General features: G+C 41.1%; 1 protein-coding gene and 1 long non-coding RNA gene across 2 annotated transcripts; one reads left to right on the top strand and one right to left on the bottom strand.

Moving 5' to 3' along the window:
* Window positions 1-4486: 4486 nt before the first annotated feature.
* LOC101468895 (suppressor of cytokine signaling 3) lies at window positions 4487-7012 on the bottom strand. The gene is made up of 2 exons (XM_004559431.4): window positions 6842-7012; window positions 4487-6345 (listed from the first exon to the last, which is right to left on the bottom strand). The coding sequence occupies exon 2, from the start codon at window positions 6211-6213 to the stop codon at window positions 5596-5598; it is 618 nt and encodes a 205-aa protein (XP_004559488.1). The 5' UTR covers window positions 6214-6345; window positions 6842-7012; the 3' UTR covers window positions 4487-5595.
* Window positions 7013-7575: 563 nt separating this feature from the next.
* Window positions 7576-8844, top strand: LOC143418521 (uncharacterized). The gene is made up of 3 exons (XR_013098508.1): window positions 7576-7681; window positions 8334-8415; window positions 8710-8844. It is a non-coding gene; the product is annotated as an uncharacterized LOC143418521 (long non-coding RNA).
* The last annotated feature ends 8507 nt before the right edge of the window (window positions 8845-17351 follow it).

The following is a 17351-nucleotide window of genomic DNA, read 5'->3' as shown; positions in this document are numbered from 1 at the left end:
CAGCACAGATGCAGAATATAGTATTGAACCTCGAGCTGCACTCAGCAACCAGTGGGGGTATTGTTTTTATTTATTTGTTTCCTTTGTTTGTTTGTTTGTTTTTCATTTTTCTGCAAAATGTTCATTATTTTCTATTCTGTGTCAGCGAGACTGTGAAATCTGAACCTTTTTCTAGGTCTGCCTTGCTCAAGAGCAGAAGATAACTTTATCACAGGAAATGTACATTGTGTACTTTTTGATAGCAGTCTGAGTAGAACTCAGTGGCTTAACTTCTATAAACTCTCATTTGTTGCACAATCTGTACTTAGACAACTAGAGAACAATTCCCTGGGGAATAAGTTTTTTTTTATCACATTTATTTTCTTCCCCATGGGAACCCATAAATTATTTCAGTTCATGTCTCAACATCGCTTTGCTGGTCTCGAGTTCAGTGTGGATGTGTAAAAACACATGAAGTCATTTTTGCTTCAGGAAAACATTAAGCTCCACTACATGTCTGCTTGATGGTTCATCACTTCACTAGTTAGTTGGTTGAATAATATGAGACCATAATACTCTTAATAAAAATGTGTACGTTTAGCCAGTTGGGTTTCAGGGTCCAAGTATGCGTCCTGCTGTCCTGCTGCTTTGTTGTATCTAATTGGCGACAGTCATGCTTTTCCTGCCATGACGAATCAAACCGTGTGAGGAGAAAAGGGACTGCTAAGTTAAATAGCTTAGCAGCTGTGCAACGCACTGAATATTTCAACCCCCCCCCCCCCCCCCCCCCCCCCCCCCACTCATCTCAGTGAGGGGAAACACAGGTGTTGTTACTTATTTTGGCTGATTTGACTTCTTCTTAGAACCAGATGAATAGGCTGGGTGTGATTAGCATATATTTAACTGCAACGTTCATTTTGGACATCTTTATATTTGTTAGTATGTGAGGTTTGGTGACACAGATGGTTGACATTGCCTTACATTGCATTTCAAGTATTAAATTAAAGAATTAAAGCCAGAATATGTGTGCAGGGCCTGTGCTACAAAGAGTATAACCCTAACCTACTAGCTACCCATTTTGATCATTTTTATCACACTGAGGAAATGATTATATCAGATTAAAGCTATTTTTTTAGCATCTCAGATTTAAAATGTGACAATATTTGGAATTCTATTAAGTAACAATAAAGTGTAAAGTAAGTTCAAAGTAAGCTTAATTTTCCATCCATTCACTTCTGCTTAAGATCTGTCATCCTTCTGTAGTATGGGATTAAAAAACCACAGCGCATGTATTCTGATTTATGCCATAAATGGCATTTTATATGTAACTATACACTACAACACAAATTTCAGTGAACACCAGGGGAATTTATTTAATTGATGTGGAAGTGTACACGTCACCTATAGCCCCCAGCTGAAGTACATACCTTCTTCAGACGATATGACATGTTGTCCCAGACAGTCCACAGTCGCTGATTTTTATCACTGGTTTAACAACAGAACACGTCATTCCTCTGTGATAACTCAGTCAGCATCAACATTGTGGACATTGTGTTCAGTGGAGTAGTTTTCTCAGGAACTAGTCTCATTTACCAGTGTACTACTTCAAATTAACATACTGTAAAGGTGGTGGCTGTGGCTCAGGAAACAGAACAGGTTTTCTACTAATTGGAAGGATGGTGGTTCGATCACTGGTTGTTCCAGTCTGTGTACCAAAGTATCCATGGACCTGATACTGAAACTCAAGTATTCACTGGAGTAGTGAATGGGAAAGCACTTCCACATAGCAAAAAAGTGCTTAGTTGACATGGTGTATAAGCGTTATATAAGAACCAGTCCATTTCCCACAATAGGGTAATACTAAAAAAGAATAATAAATAAGAACTATTTCCTGTTCAGTCGGATTATATTGTAATACATTTTATAAAAAGAGGATAAAACAGCTTGTTTAAGCAACACTAATGATGAATATGTTTCATTACATTATTTGTTAGTTTTAAGTTCCTCTTTATTGCACAAGATTTTTTTTTTTTTTTTAAAGAAATGTTGTCTTCCCACTATCTGTTTTTCTAGCGTTTTGTGTCAACTGTATAACAGGTTTGAATACAACTACAGACGACATACGGGTACTTCCTGTGAAAAAAAAAAGTTAATGTGGGAGCTGTAATGGTTTCAGATTGGTGCTTCAGACACAGCAGTTGCCTGGGGGTGTTGCCACTATGACAAATTTACGACTGTGTAAGAGCTTCAGAGCTCGTTCTCTAGAATCACGTGACCATCACTACCAGAGAATTTCTCCCGAGCAGCACGCCAAGCCAGCGTGCTTTTAATAGGACTCTACAGAAGGTCAGGCTGGTTTCAGCTGCCATTCAAGACTGAAATATGCCACGGTCTTTTTAGACAGAAATACATTTTAATGTGTTAACTGCAGTTGTAATTATCAGACAATCAATGGCACATACCAACATGGACCACGGGTTTACTTTGGAAATTATTGTCTCATTTCTTTGTTGCTAAATATATTCGTGGTGATGGCAAAGGTTATGTTCCACACTCTGTATTAACTGTGCTAAAATGAATAAAACCAGAAAATTCAAATATAACATCTACAAACATTCCTTTTGACTGTTTTTGAATATTTGAAGGATTAAAGCCGGTTTCTGAATATTTTACACGTTCCCAGTCTAGTCATGCAGTTTTCTCCGAGATATTAAATTGCATTTCTAAGCAGTGGATGAACAGTGACATGATATCACATCAGTATTATTATTAAAAGTAGTAGTAGTATTAAGAGAAAAACTAAAACAGGGTTCTGTACATATACCACAGAGCACACATCACCTCAGTCACCCTTCATCTCTCTGACATCTCTGCACTCAGCTCCAGAGGCAGCGAGAAAACAGCAAAGTGCTGTTGAAGCAAGCAAAGTAGGAGCTGTAATTATGCTGCACATTGAGGTTATTGCACATTCCTGGTCATTTATCAAGTAGCTGGCTGCAATTGTGTATGTGTTCCTTGCTGTAGTCGCTCTTGATATTATGTAGCAGTATACACTGTAAGAGATGGTGTGGCCGTTTTTTCGTGTGGGTGGAAAAAAGCATCTTTTATCTTGCAATACATTCAAATATTTTTTTCATAAACATTTATCCAAGCGGGGATGCGATGGGCCTCAACCCTATCCTGGCTGCAAGGTTCCCCGGTGCAGGACCCGGGTCACAAAGAGAACACAAAGAGAGGGGTAGACGACAACTGATGAATCCGAATCATCTGATGGGGATATATTTAAGTCTCACTTCCTCAATGTTGATGTTCCTACTGACTTTGTATGTGTGTTTTTTCCCCCTTCTGATCTGATTAACTATGCATTAAAAAAATAGAGGTAGCAAAATACAGAACTGATCATAAATCATTGTTAATAATGCCAGGAAGGAAATAGATATGACTGTTGGTTACATAGCAGCAATGCTTGTGTTTAGGCCCATTTAAATCCTTTGTCAGCCGAGACAGCCTTCCTTTCCAAAGGAAAGATGGCCCCGGAGCTCAGGATGTGTTGCGCTCATAAATAACCAGCGCAAACAGAACTGCACAAGAAAGTCGATCTAATCTCTCGTGTTTGGGAGAATGGCTCACATCTTTCCTGTTTTGTTTTCAATCCTGCAGCCCTGTAGTACGGCTTGCTGACGCAAAACTGTTGTCTTAGAGCAGAAACGTTTCAGACACGCCGTGGTAAAACTTAAGAACTGACTGTTCTTAAGCGGGCTAGCGGCTTTCCACATTATTTCACGACTGACATCATATGAAACAGTGAATACGTCACCTCTCTGAATTTCTCTGTACTAAACTAAACCTCGCGTGTTGACTTATTTATACATTTGTGCGCAGGGTGTTGAGCATTTCTGAGAACCAGACAGAGAACACGAACACTCATCAGATCCATTCGTGTTATAAGCAGACTGCGGCATCATTATGTCTGTGCATGTGCGAGCGTGTTAAGTCACACCAACACCTACAAAGAATCCAGTGAGTCACGCAAGAATAAAGGACGCAGTCTGTACTTCTCTAGAAGACTAGATTGTTATACAGTTCTGGAGTATTTTGTGTGTGGCAGCTTCTCAGTTAGAGGAAGAAATACTCTTAGGAAATAACACTCAGAAATAACTTTTTTGTTTGAAGTTCAAACCAAGCATGCTGTCTTCTGGGGAAGCTAATCTTTTAAAAGAGAAAGTATAACGCCTTTTATATCTTTGTGTTTAATACATCAAAAAAGAAAAGAAAAAAATAGCGTCAGATATAGAGCTGTGGTTTCCCATCTCGGTTAAAGGTGGCGCTTGGTAAACTCTAAGTGGAAATCATGAGTAGAAATCTTGTGACCTGAATTATGTGGCAAGAAAACTAAACTACATGTGTATGTAACCCTAAGTTAAAGATCCAGGCGTGTCATGTCAGCTTTGTGTCCACCACAACTCCCCATCCACACACAGGCAAAGTAAAATAAAACAATGAGATGTCAGTTTTTAGAAAAAATATCACTCTTTATTATAAATTAGTGAAACGTTTGTACACATATAAATAAGTGCAAAGTTGTATCAGTCTGCTTGCTTCGTCAAACTTCTCAATTATCTTCAAGCATCCCCAGCAAGTGGTTGGGCTGGCAAAAATACATCTTTATGAAAGACGGCGCATACAAGCGCACACACACAAAAAAGATCAACCATTTCATTTTAGCTCATGGTTTTAAGGAAAATGATGTTGACATTCATTTGAATGCAGTAATGATCCTGCCTGTGCCACAAATACTAAGACACCGTTCAGCCAATAAAAGGGTGTCTTTGTATTTGCTTAACTTGGCAGTGGTGCTCCTTTCTCAAGTAAAATCTCTGAGGATTCAGTCTTGTTGACCTTCCAACAAACTGTGGTCTTGTTCTGGCAAAATTTGGCGTAAACATGTTCTATAAATCAAAAATATAAATGTCCACATTTTCCATTCTTTATACATCCCACACAAGCTGTTGCACAAATAAACCCAGAAAACCAATCAGTGTCCATTTATTTGTACTCTGGCTTTTTCCATTTATCGTCTGTGGATTTCCAGCGAACACTAGACCAGAAATCCCAGGATGCTAACACATCCAAGATTCTCATCCAGTAACAAAGCCAGTCCAGCTGTAATTGGTGGATCATTTTCCAAGGCTGATGTGTGAGCTAAACAGCCTCACAGTACACTGGTTAGCAGCAGCAGCGGTGGCAGAGGGAACCTATGTGTCACTGCACTGTAGACAGCTGGCTGTGAACCTCACTTCGGTTTTTACTAAGTTTCACGTCATCGGTGAGGCAGACGAAGATAGTGCCACCAGATCACAGCAGTGCTCTCGTTCTCTTGGCCCTCTTTGTGGATTGGTCCTCAATCCAGTGTCTTTTTAAATGTCTTTTTTGAGAACAACACACATCTTGTCAGTACACATGTGGTCCCCCTTCACAAGCTCAGTCCTGGGCTCGATTCTGTCGACTCTACTGCTTCATTACTCCTCAAATGCAGCTCCCGACTGTGTATAGGTGCTCTGAAACCAACCAGGTTTTTTCCATTACACTCTTAACACAGGGATCAGTCAAATGCCACTAGATAGGAGCGTCATACTCCTGGAGGAAGTCCTTCAAATTATGAGGAAGTTGGTCTCTTTTGGAAGAAATGTTCAAATGTCCATTGACGGTTTTCCTGCACAGGTGCTGCAAAGTGGACATGCAGCAGGAGAGAGGTCGGATGAGCTCCAGAGGGATCTTCTGCCCACTGCAGTAAATGTAGTAGATATTCCCACTTTGAATGTTCCCTTTATTCTGAGCCATGTAGAAATGAACCAGCTTGAGAACGCAGTCAAAGTGGGGAACAGACTGAACGTTCTTAGGGTCAGTTTGCAGGTAAAAAGAGTTTGAATCATATTGGATGCGAAGGTTCTTGGTGCCTGAGGCCGTTTTGACACTGAGGGTGAAAAGGTGTCGGTGGTCAGCGCTGTCACGGATCAGAAACGTGCCCACTTTCTCGGAGGCCAGCATGGCATTGGCCTCCTTGCCGGTGATGGTGCTCCAGTAGAAGCCACTCTCCTGGAGCTTTTGAAAAGTGGACAGGACCATCTGATACTGAGTTTTCGAGGTGAAAGTTTTGTAATGGTAAGACAGCCGCATTTTGGAGTCCAAGGGGCTGCTACTCATCGCGGAGTCAAACTTGCTGTGAGTTACCATGGCGCTATGCCCGCTTTCTTGGCAGCTTGAGGAGCACCGGGTGCCGCACAGACGAAAGAAGAGGTGAGGTGGAGAGGGTTGTTTGAGTAGGCAAGAAGCGGTCTGTTTTCAGCCTTTGCCTGAATGAAACACCTGAAGTAAAGAAAGAAGAGGCTTGGGTTAAAACTCAGTTTTGATCACACAGACATTAAAATTCTGATTTAAACTTTAACTACAAATTCAACTTGAATACTCTTAAAACTCCCAGAGGCACTACTGGAAACTTTTTTTTCCTTCCATAACTGTATGTCATGTTTAAAACTTTGGGGCTACCCAGCCTTACTCTGCTCTCCCTGTTTGACTAATATCCTTCAGCTAACTTCCAGCCGTTTCGGGGAAACTTTGTGTATGAGTGTGTATGTGCGTATGTGTGTGTGTAATCTGCCCTCGGGATTGAGGCACCACGGTCAGTTCCAGTAAAGACAGCATAATATTCATTGCGCAATTTACATGCCACGGTCGGCTTCTCTAAACAGTTTGCCTCAGTTAGTTAAACACCCTTGACATGAATTATACATTCTGGTTATATAATAAGGATTTTATGCTACAGAGAGAGAGTGCAAAAATGAGAAAAGAGACTGGTCCGTACCTGTGATGTTTCTCCAAAGTCGCTCTTTTAAGTTAAATCCAAAAGCTTGCTCAGATAGTGAGTTGTCCTGCCTCCTTTTGGGTGCTTGAGAAAAAACTTCAAAGTTTTTTTTTTGTCTTGCCTTTTCTTTTTGGCAGGTTAGTAAAGAGCCTTCTCTGTGCGTAACAAGCTGAGTGCGCCTCTCAGAGAGCGGTGAACCTTTTTATACAGACGAGGCTGAGTCTTCAGACCCCGCCCCCTCACTTCCAGTAAAGCTGCTCTCCTGGCAGATTGACAGGAAGCGTGTGTTTATTTTTTTTAAAGGATTCCTGCTATGAGAAGCGCACTGCCCCCCTCCCCCCGCTGCTGTTCCTCCAAATGAAGTTAGTGAGGAGTTCCAAGCAGTCCTCCTGCACCTTTGTGTTTTTGTTCACACAAAACTTTTAACTTCATTGTAGATTTCGAGCCTCGATGCTTATTGACGCCGACCATAAATCTATATTTGGCTATGTAGTCATTTTTTTCCTATTAAAAGTTCCTCTTTTAGTGATTAGCGTGAGGTAATGATTCAGCTGCGACGCTTTGTGCAATCGGTTTCTGAGAAATTCATAGTAACAGAGGGTTGAATGCTCATCGCTGCCTTCCCATAGAGGGCGACAGATTTTGGCAAACTTGATTTTATTTCTCAACCGGCAACAGCTGGTTTCCAAGGGCAGCGGATTATTGTTTACTTCTTGTCGTCAGATGGTTTAACAGTTTTCCCGTTTGCGTTTGTGCACTTTTAATGAGCCCCCTGAGATATTTGAGCGCTCTCTTATAAACCTTGATATGCTTTAATGTGACGCGGTGATCATTTGTAAGGTATTTATTATGTCTTGAAGCTACACCTGCATAGTTTGTATAATATTGGACATCAAATAGAGCAGTTTAAGTCCTATGTTAAGCTCTTTATACACGTATTAATACCAGTTTCCATTTTGCTTCTCTACAGAGACTGTGCTGCTGTTTTTCAGCTGAAAAAGTGCCTTTGCAATTGTTTATTTGCCCCCTTTTTGGTGGGTACACATGAATAAAAACGGGTGTAAAGGCAGATTATAAAATAAATGTTTAAAATATGTTTTTAGAGACACTTTGAATGGGTGTTATAAGCCAGTTTGTAGAACTGTTAAACAAGGACTTTTTTAAAAAATTCATCAGAAGTCAGTTGTTCAGTTGTGGAAATGCCTATCTTTGGTAAATTGTGACTGATAGAGTGCTCACACTGTCCACCTCATCTTGTTCCCTGTTGACTCAGCTATGACCATCAGCTTCAGCTGGTTGTTCTGCTGTAGATTAACCCCAGGCTGTTTTTTCATGTCAGGATCTGTATACAGCTTACTCATTAATGCTGAGATCTATTAGGCAGGGCCATGGAATCGTACAGGAATTTGACATTTCTCAACACAAACTGGAATCCATAGAAATAAAGAGAGAAAAACCCAATTTTTTTTCTGTTTTTTTTAACAAACTTCAGGACAAGAGGGGGAGCTTGAGGGAAATAGAGTGACGCCAGAGTGCCTGATGGCCTTTGTTAAAGACCAGCTGTGTCCACAGAGGTGAGTCAGGTGCTGTCTAATACAGGCAAGCAGGATGGGAGAGGATCACTAGGATAGCCCTGTAACAGCGTGCTTGTTTCCAGAAAAACTATGGTGTCATCAATGTAAAGTATTAATTTGGTATTCAAAGGCTCCCCAGGGTCCATACTAGGAATGACTGGAACAAAAATGAACTAGTAAGCTGACTGAAGCTGGGAAAAAGAACCTGCCTTCCCAGTGCTCAACAGGAACAATTATGCACACTATTATGGGATGCTGACTTGGCTGTTTAATGTGTGTACTGTAATTTTACAGGTCGATTACAATAAACTGAGGCTGTGCATACATTTGTCAGTCAAGGTGGCAGGCGAACCAAGTGACCTGTAGCTGAGGCAGCTTTCTTCCCTGTTGCTGTAGCACACTGTGGGACTCCGGTTAAACATCTGTGGCTGGAAGGTTTGGCAATGACACATTTGGTTTTTTAGGCTAAGTGTGTGTGTGCATGTGTGTGTGCCATTCCCTGGCGTATATTTATAGTAGTCTTAGCGAATGAAAATACTACACCAAAAATGAGCATTTGTTCATATTTAAAGGTTCGAATGCATGAGCTACTGACAAACAAATACATCGACAACAACCAAATTTTCTGTGTAGTTCTTCTTAGAATTAGTTCTAAGTGGATTAGACAAGGCATCACATGGCAGCGGATGCTAGCTTTTAGCTATAAACCACTGGTTAGGGAGAAAAAAAGAGACAGCTGTTTAGGTTTTCCCAGACTGACTCGGAAATTTACCCTAGCTCGTGGTTCCCGTAAACCCACTGGGTATGAGGGCAAAATAGCAGACCTATCAACTGGAAAGGGTGGCGAAAAGCAAAAAAATATTATTCAACAAAATATTTTGGAGCTGCTTTTCTTTTTTTCTTTTTGTGTTTGAACAGCTGAATGCACTGATCCTGAATTCCAGTTGAGTCAACAATACTGGTAACAGCGTTTTTCTTTTGTTTTTTCCTTTTAAAATCCTATTATGCACAGAAGAGCCAGAATAAAATCGTTATTTCCTAATGCGCTAACTTACACAGACATTGTATTTCACGAAAGGAAGGACTGTAAAAGGAAATCTCAAAAGTTCCCGTAGAACTGCTAGACACTGATGAACTAAGGTAATCTGGTAGATTCCTGGTATGCCTGTCAGTCTAAAATGTGCTAGTCTTTATAATGAATGAACAATGGCACTTTGTGTCTCTACCTGCCTATTTCCCCTGTTTCTATTTGTCCACTTACCGCCATTTGGAACTAAATTACTGTAAAACTTCCTTTTTTTGATTGGGCAGGGCAACTTCTGTGTTATTACCAATCATTCAGTAATGATTTCCTGGTAACTTTTTCAGTGTCTTTCTTACAGTGTCGCTATCAATGTCGGTCTTTGTGCTTCTGTAAATTATGGGAAGTCTTATGCATGACCACCGCAGCTGAGAATGCCACAAAAACCCAGATGGCAACACTGTTTTTCACAAGCTACTCTTCTGCTTCTTCTTCTTCTTCTTCTTCTTCAAATTTATATGTCCTTGTATATGTTGATGAAAACATATCCATGTATTTTGTGTTTACTGTAACCATTGTGGAGTTGTCTTTCACGACATACGAGGTTAGTCCGGGAAACACTTGGGAATATTCTGTTCATGCGCACTACGAATACCATTCATCACTCTGATTGCGCAACTCTTCTGTTGCAGATGTGTTCCTGTATTTTGACAGAGACGAGTGCTTTCTTATTAATATTTACTCTTTCCTATTAATGAGAACTGACGACACTACATGAGAAGTAAAACGGTTTTTTTCAGGAAAAAGAAAGAAATTCAAAATAAAATTCCAAAACCGAAAACACACCCTCCATTCAAAGCTCACAGACAATCAGACTGTGCAGATTTTTTTCTCTTTTATTGAATATGCATACTGCCACATAGTTGACTGTATTTCTCTGTGCACGGGTGATTAAACGTGCAGGTTTTTTTTTTTATAAATGGTTGATTCCCACTTGATGATCTGTAAAGTTGTGAAAGCTGGCACTGACATTGGGTGTCACGTTTTGGCACAGGCAGCATTCCTCGCTTAGTATCACATGGTGTCTATTTATGAATGTCATAGCTGCCTTCTGGGAAGGGCTAAAAGCAGAACGTAGCGCTATTAATTTACTCTTCACACTAAAACTATCATTGCAATGTTTGACAGCACTACCATGGGAGATAAACACAACTCTTTAATCATGTTATGCACCCAGTGCATAGATTATTATCTCTGGACAAAGTGTTAATGTTAGGCTTATTAAATTGCTGGGAAAGCTTCATGAATAAATTATTTTCGATTAACGACTGCAAGCAAACGACCAGCAAACTTATCCAGTCCAAGCAGTGTTGCAATATTTACATTACAACACACTATGGTCCATTTCTGTATAAATGCCAATTATTCTTCTTCCTTCTAGATGAGGAAGTGGAAGTGGAATATACTTGCATTTGCATGTTCACTGTTGGCCTTGAGATCATTTTTCCAGACGCGGGTTTGTTTTCATATTTGCCATCATCATGAGACAAAGGGAGGAGTGCTGTTTTGATCAGTTCAATCTGAAATATGCAAATAGTCATTTTAGAAAATTTCCAGTAAGGATGGAGCTCCTACAAGATTCCTGACATCTTTAAATCATATAAGTCATACAAATCTTAGACCCCCTGGGATTAGTGGCTTTTTCTGACACTGACGTGCATAATAAGCGAAAATTGATTCAGGAAGAGTTGGCTCTGCGATTGTGTGATTCATTCACTCTGATTACTGTCAAAATTAAGGAGGAAAGGGAAAGAAAAGGAACAAATGGCATCAAGAGTTGTCGCCTAGATCCACATAATTTTCCACAGAAAGTGGCTTCGGGTTGGATGTTTTTTGTAGGTACAAGTGAAGCTTTCTCACAACTGATCCATACCAGTACATCCCATTCTTCACTTCAAACAATAACAGGCCAAACATGCCGAATCTAATGCAACTAAAATGCATTTATTGTTAAAGAATAGTTTCAATATTTTGGGAAATATCCTTATTTATTTCTGGCCAGGACTTAGTTTGCGTAGCAGGCCCTGAATATGCGGCTACATAATGAAATTCCTGGCTCTGTCCAAAAGTAACAAACTCTGTGTACCAATGCCTGTAAAGTTCACTAATGAACCCATTCTATTTTGTTTGCTTAATCCATCTAAAAACCAGAGTGTAACAAGAGCACTTTTCTTTTTAGTGGCCTAAAAGTCTGGCACACAACCACACCATGAAATGAAAAATTTGGGTTTTTAGATATCAGTTTTTGTCATTATGTTAAGTCAGGCGGTGGCAACATATTGAGTCGTATAAATCATCCAGCTCTCAGCTGCGGGAGAATATCTGTGTTTTCCACTGATTTCATTCAGATAACTTAATGCATGAGTGATGCACAGCTAATACACAACCTGAAAAAAAAACAAAACAAAAACATCACATTGGGTTTCACAATCTGCACCTCCTTGATCACTGCATAAGTATGTTAGGGCATACAACCGTGCACAGACCATGAGCTGTCTCTGAAGAATGCACACGTGGCGCGTTCCTTGAAATGGCCGGTGTCCAGATGTGATGGGTTGCCTCAAAACATTCAGATCGGTGCAGATAATATGATTGATGTGACGCTGTCCGCCTATCTTGGCTCATCTGCCTCTGCCGCCACCATTCTTTTATCAGTATCGAATGCTTGGGGACAGAGGGAGCTAATGACATAATCGGGATCTTCAAAATGGACTTTGATTCCCACAAATCCCAGAAATAGCTGGCTGATGTCATTCAGGCAGCTGGTAATAAATCTGTCTGCGCCATAATAGCAGGTTTGCTGAGGGATACTGTTAACCGAGAACACCTTGTTTAAATGCACTCAACTGAGGGGACGTGCTGCCAAAACACGCATGATCGCCCTTGTGTTGTGCATGCAGACATTTATTATATTCAGATGCTAGAATGATGTAGGGCTCATCCAAATGCACCAACATGCAAACACAGAAACGCAAACTTCCTCTATAACGCAGTAGTAGTAATTTGATCCCATGCTTTGCCAGTAAGCGCGATATTTCCGGAAGGATTTATTGTGTATATGTGCAACGCTCACACACAGGTTTTGCGGTTACTGTTGAGATAAAAGTGCTGATGGAGCCTTGTGATACGGACTAGGGACAGGACAGGGACATTTCAGTGGATCAGAGGGGGTTAACCTGGAAGATATTCTCAAACTGTAGATCAACCTCATCTCAAATGAGGATTTTGCATTTACTGACATCATTCTGGACAATCTAAAAGATCCGACTCAGATATGTGAGAATACGTCTCGGGATATATCAGTCACACGCGGGAAAGCTTTGATCGCAACTATTCTCTGTATCTGTAAACATTTCCGTATGTCTGTGAGACCTCATTGACCTTGCACGTGATCTCCGCGGATACAATGAAGTCATATCATGAGACTATAAATGGACTAAATGTCATTCGCTGGATTGAATGGAGCCTATTGTTCCTAGCGCAGGTGTGTTTCTGTCTGACTCTCTTTTAGTGTTAGAGGAACGTTCTTTCATCTTTTCCATCATCATCTGCTAGTGTTTGTTTCCTTGTGTGTCATAAATCAACAGCTCAGGACAGATGCATTTCTTCTCCTTTTGCAGTTCTGTTTTCTCGATAATCCTGTATTTTGCTGCCCTGCATCAGAGAAATGCAACTCCTACACTTTGAGGTTTGCGGCCTCCGAAAACAGCAGCTCAGTGTTTCCAAGAGGCCCTAACAGAGGGAGGCCCTGTCTGCATGGCCTTTCCTGCGTATTTCAGATATGTTTTGTGATTAATTATTTTACAAAGAAGGACTTTTTACGCTGGCTCCGTGCCTAAAATACAGCAACATTTGACTCATTAGCAAAGACATTAATCACAAAAAAGAACAAGTGTTAACCGGCCCTGAGTTAGAGTTCAGAAAAGTGCTTTGCAACTGCCAGACCTTTCCCGTTCTCTTTCTGCAAGGCATTTCCTTTTGTCCTCTTCTAGTCGGGCACTCCCTATAGACAGGAAATTCTTCTGGACTTGTTCCAAACCACCGCCTCCTTTCCCCTCATTTTCCTGTTCTTAACTAAAAATCTTGGAAGGAAGGTACAGCCTGTTCCAAAACATATGCTTGCATGTAAACAAACAATCTGGCGGTTCCAGAAATTACTCCAGCTTATCCCAGTTTCCTGAAGTTCTAATCTCAGGTTCTTCGAAGTCCTGTGGCTGCAAATTATACAATACGCTTCAATCGACATGAGGTAATCTACAGGACATTTCATTTGGACGTGAGATTAAACCACGCGAAACTCGTAGGGAAGAAAAACAATGTGCTTCTCTTTCTCGGTGCACGCACATACTTACTCACACAAATATTCAGTTTCCCAGAATTAGATCCACCCACAGCTCAACGAATGTGCAGAAAAATTCATAAATTCCTGTTTTCCCACTGAAACAAACAACCTTCTGTCTTTTTTTCCTCCTCTCCATTACTCCATTGCTGTGTGTTAGCAAGTTCTACTCCTACTCAGCTGAGCACTCAAAGCACCACTCTTAGCACTGGTTAACATTTGCACTCTGATATATGCACCGGGGTCAACTCATAGTTCTGTGCGTCGCCCAAGGATACTCCAGAATGAGAGCCTCTGAGCGTCAGCATGTTAGATGCCCTGCTCTATGGGTACAGTCCAAATACATGCATGTTAGGTTAACTGGCGATTCTAAACTGGCTGCTGATGTGAATGTTTCCAGGTGGGTAACAAACTGCTTGGTGCATGGATAATAATAATAACAGCAATCCAATTTCAACCATGAGCCCATGCCACCATTGTTAACTCATACTGAGTAAAACTTTATGCAGAGAGTTGCTAACGCTGCTTTGCTGCTCTCCTCTGCTCTCTGTTTTGCTCTGGAAGCATATATGAAAGTTTGCACTCAAAAAAGTCAATCACAAAATTAAAACCGACCCCTCCGTCACACAAGAATCGTTAGCCCACGCTAAGCCCACTGTCGTGTTGAGTCTCTGATGCGGCTTTGCTGCTCACCTCTGCTTTCTGTTTCAGTTTATGTGAAAATATGAAAGCTTTCAAGAAAAAAAAAAGAAACGAAACAGTCACAACCATTAGTCCGTGCTTGAACACTAAAGGATGCTGAATGGCTGTGATACGCTGCAGAAAGCCCACTGATGCAAAGGCCAAGCCCTTTGACAAGAGTCTGCTCTATAAACCGTCAGGCGAGGAGAGCAGCAAACCCCAGCGCAGAGCTGAAATGGAAAAAAATGGCCCCAGCGCAGGTTTTGCGTTCACTTTAACGCTCTGTATAATTATATCCAGAGCTACCAGTTACAAAGGAAAGAATTCACATGTAGATGAACTCGTTACCAAAACAGAAGTCAGAGAAGTTTTTGTTATGACACGAACAGAAGGAGTGTAACCTCAATTACTCCACTATATCACAACTGTGTGTACAGACAAGTGGCTGTCTCATTTCTCAGCTACAATGCCGGTAACTGCAATCAGCATACTTCCCTTACAGGTACTAATCAGTTACGCATCCTTTAGTGATCTTTACAACTAAATCATAAATCTACCAGTAGACATTGTCACCTTGTTGATTGTTAAGAGGAACCTGTTTGTGAGCACTTTTTATTTCCTCCAAGCTCTCACAACTGGGTCACTATGTCAGCGATAAAGAGGACGTCCTCAAAATGTATGGGAAAAACTATATTGTTCAGGGAAAGTAAGCAACTGTTAGGAAAGAAGAGGGTTTTTAAGCGAACATGTCTGCTGTTTTGATTTTATCAGAAAGGTTTTTTGTCACGTATCTTAAATAAAAGCTGGAACACAGATCTCCTTCAGTTGGTGTTAATTAGACGTTTTCTGAGATTTTTTGTGCAGGAAACTTTTCAAACGTACACAATTGCATGCTTGAGATAAAAAACACACGCACAAACACTTTGAAAGGAGATGAAGTGAACTTTTTGTTCCATGCAAGCTATGTTTTCCTGCTGTTGACCATCACAGTTTTAAACAGGGCTCCCAACAGCTAGCTTATGCACAACTCACTGCACAGTAAATATGCTGTTTGCATAGTTATAGGGGTATGTCAGGCAGAGTGAGATGTAAGGGGAGAGACAGTTGAGGGTGTGTGTGTGTGTGAGGGGGGGGGGGGAGTCTTGTCTTTGTTGTCTCTTCCTTTTAACTCCCTTTCTCAGAAATCCTGCCCTGAGGTTATATTCATTGTCCTTTACCAGAGAGATTGCTAAAGTGATCTGAGCGGGATCTTTTCTTCCAGTAAACCACCGACACATGTGTCAGCACAGCACCTAAAGTGTACATGCACCTTGAACGCTGCACAATCCTGCATTTGAAAACATGCTTAATTGCCACCTGCAAACGGCTCCAGCCTGTCTGTGTGTCGTGCTTTGTCTCTGTGTGTATTTGTGTTTGCTCAAGCATGATTCTTTTTTTTCTTTTTAGCCATTTGAGATCAGGTTCTTCCCATTGTAGAAGAGCAATGCTGCTTAACATGAATGATGACTTTTAGACTTACTAGATCAGCTTAAAAAATCCCAGACAAACAACACACTCCTGTTTTGGGTTGACTTGGTAATTTTATGCAAACCCGAGGCCCAAGAGAGCAGTCAGAGCAAATGCTGTGCAGCTGTGGATGGGTTTGGGTGAAAACATCCACAATGCTGTGTTGCATCTCTCTTTGCATGTCACAGTGTTTGTATGCGCATGCCTTTCTATGTGTAACATTCTTTGCTTGCATGAACCACTACGAGAGAAGGCCCATTTCATGCCAGCTGAGGTCAGGTCTGGACACCGTGGGGTGCACCCTTCTCCCACAGAGGTGGGCTGAGAGGCAGGGGGAGGATTCCAGTGCTTCTGGGAAATAGTCTGGGCCTAATTGGAGCCTTACTGGTCTCACATGTCTCCACTTACTTGAGAAGACGGAGGATCCTTCTCCCTGGCCTATAAGAGCTGCAGTAGGCCCAGACCTTCCCCCTCCTTCCTCAGCTTAACCACAGAGAAGTGAATCCACCAAGCAAGCCTAAAGTGACAGCACAGCCGAGTGGTGTGTGTTTCAGCGCACAAAGGTCGGCTATGTCATACTGAGCCATGCCATTTATACCGTGCCTTTGTTTTTTTTTTTAAGAATATTTGGCTTTGAATAATATTTGTGAATACAGTTTGTTCCCGGGATCTTCTTTCAGTACAGCCCGTCCACTCCTTTCTCCACTCCTAATGAAGAAAATATCACCTTTCCCTTTGTCACGCACACTCCAACGTCGAGTGAGACATGCGAGAAGCGAAGAAGAGTGCAGAAATGTAAAAAAAAACAAAAAAACAAAGACTTCCCTGCTTCTGCCGCCGCTTCGCAACCACCACACGTTCAGTTTTTCACTTTTTTTTGTTCTTTCAGTGGAAGCGTGCCTCTCATTTCCCATCAGTCACGATCACCTCCTCGCTCTTGCTCTGCACTTCTCAAAAATCACCCTGTTTCACAGCACGGGTGCAAAATATTACTTGAATGCGGCTATGCAAAGATGATCAGGGGCCATTTACCAACCACTTTGATTATACAGTAATGCACTTAATAACAGAATGCATTGATGCAACGCAGGAATTCAGGGCTACAAATCTCTTGTCTTTGTCTTCAGTGCACATCTGGAACAAATTGTTGCATAATTTGTACCCATGTTTTCACAAAACACTGCAGGCAATGGCCCAGAGGAAAATATCAAACAAATAAGCAGAGTTTTATTTAGCCTTGATTTTAGACATCGCTTGTTTGAAAGGAAAAAAAAGCAACAAGGTTTTAATCTTCCACAGATCACAGAACTTCTGTTTTTTGAGGGTTTT

This window comes from Maylandia zebra, linkage group LG4 (genome assembly GCF_041146795.1).
Source record: "Maylandia zebra isolate NMK-2024a linkage group LG4, Mzebra_GT3a, whole genome shotgun sequence".
NCBI classification, from domain to species: domain Eukaryota; kingdom Metazoa; phylum Chordata; class Actinopteri; order Cichliformes; family Cichlidae; genus Maylandia; species Maylandia zebra.
This window is presented reverse-complemented; position numbering and strand designations above follow the sequence as displayed.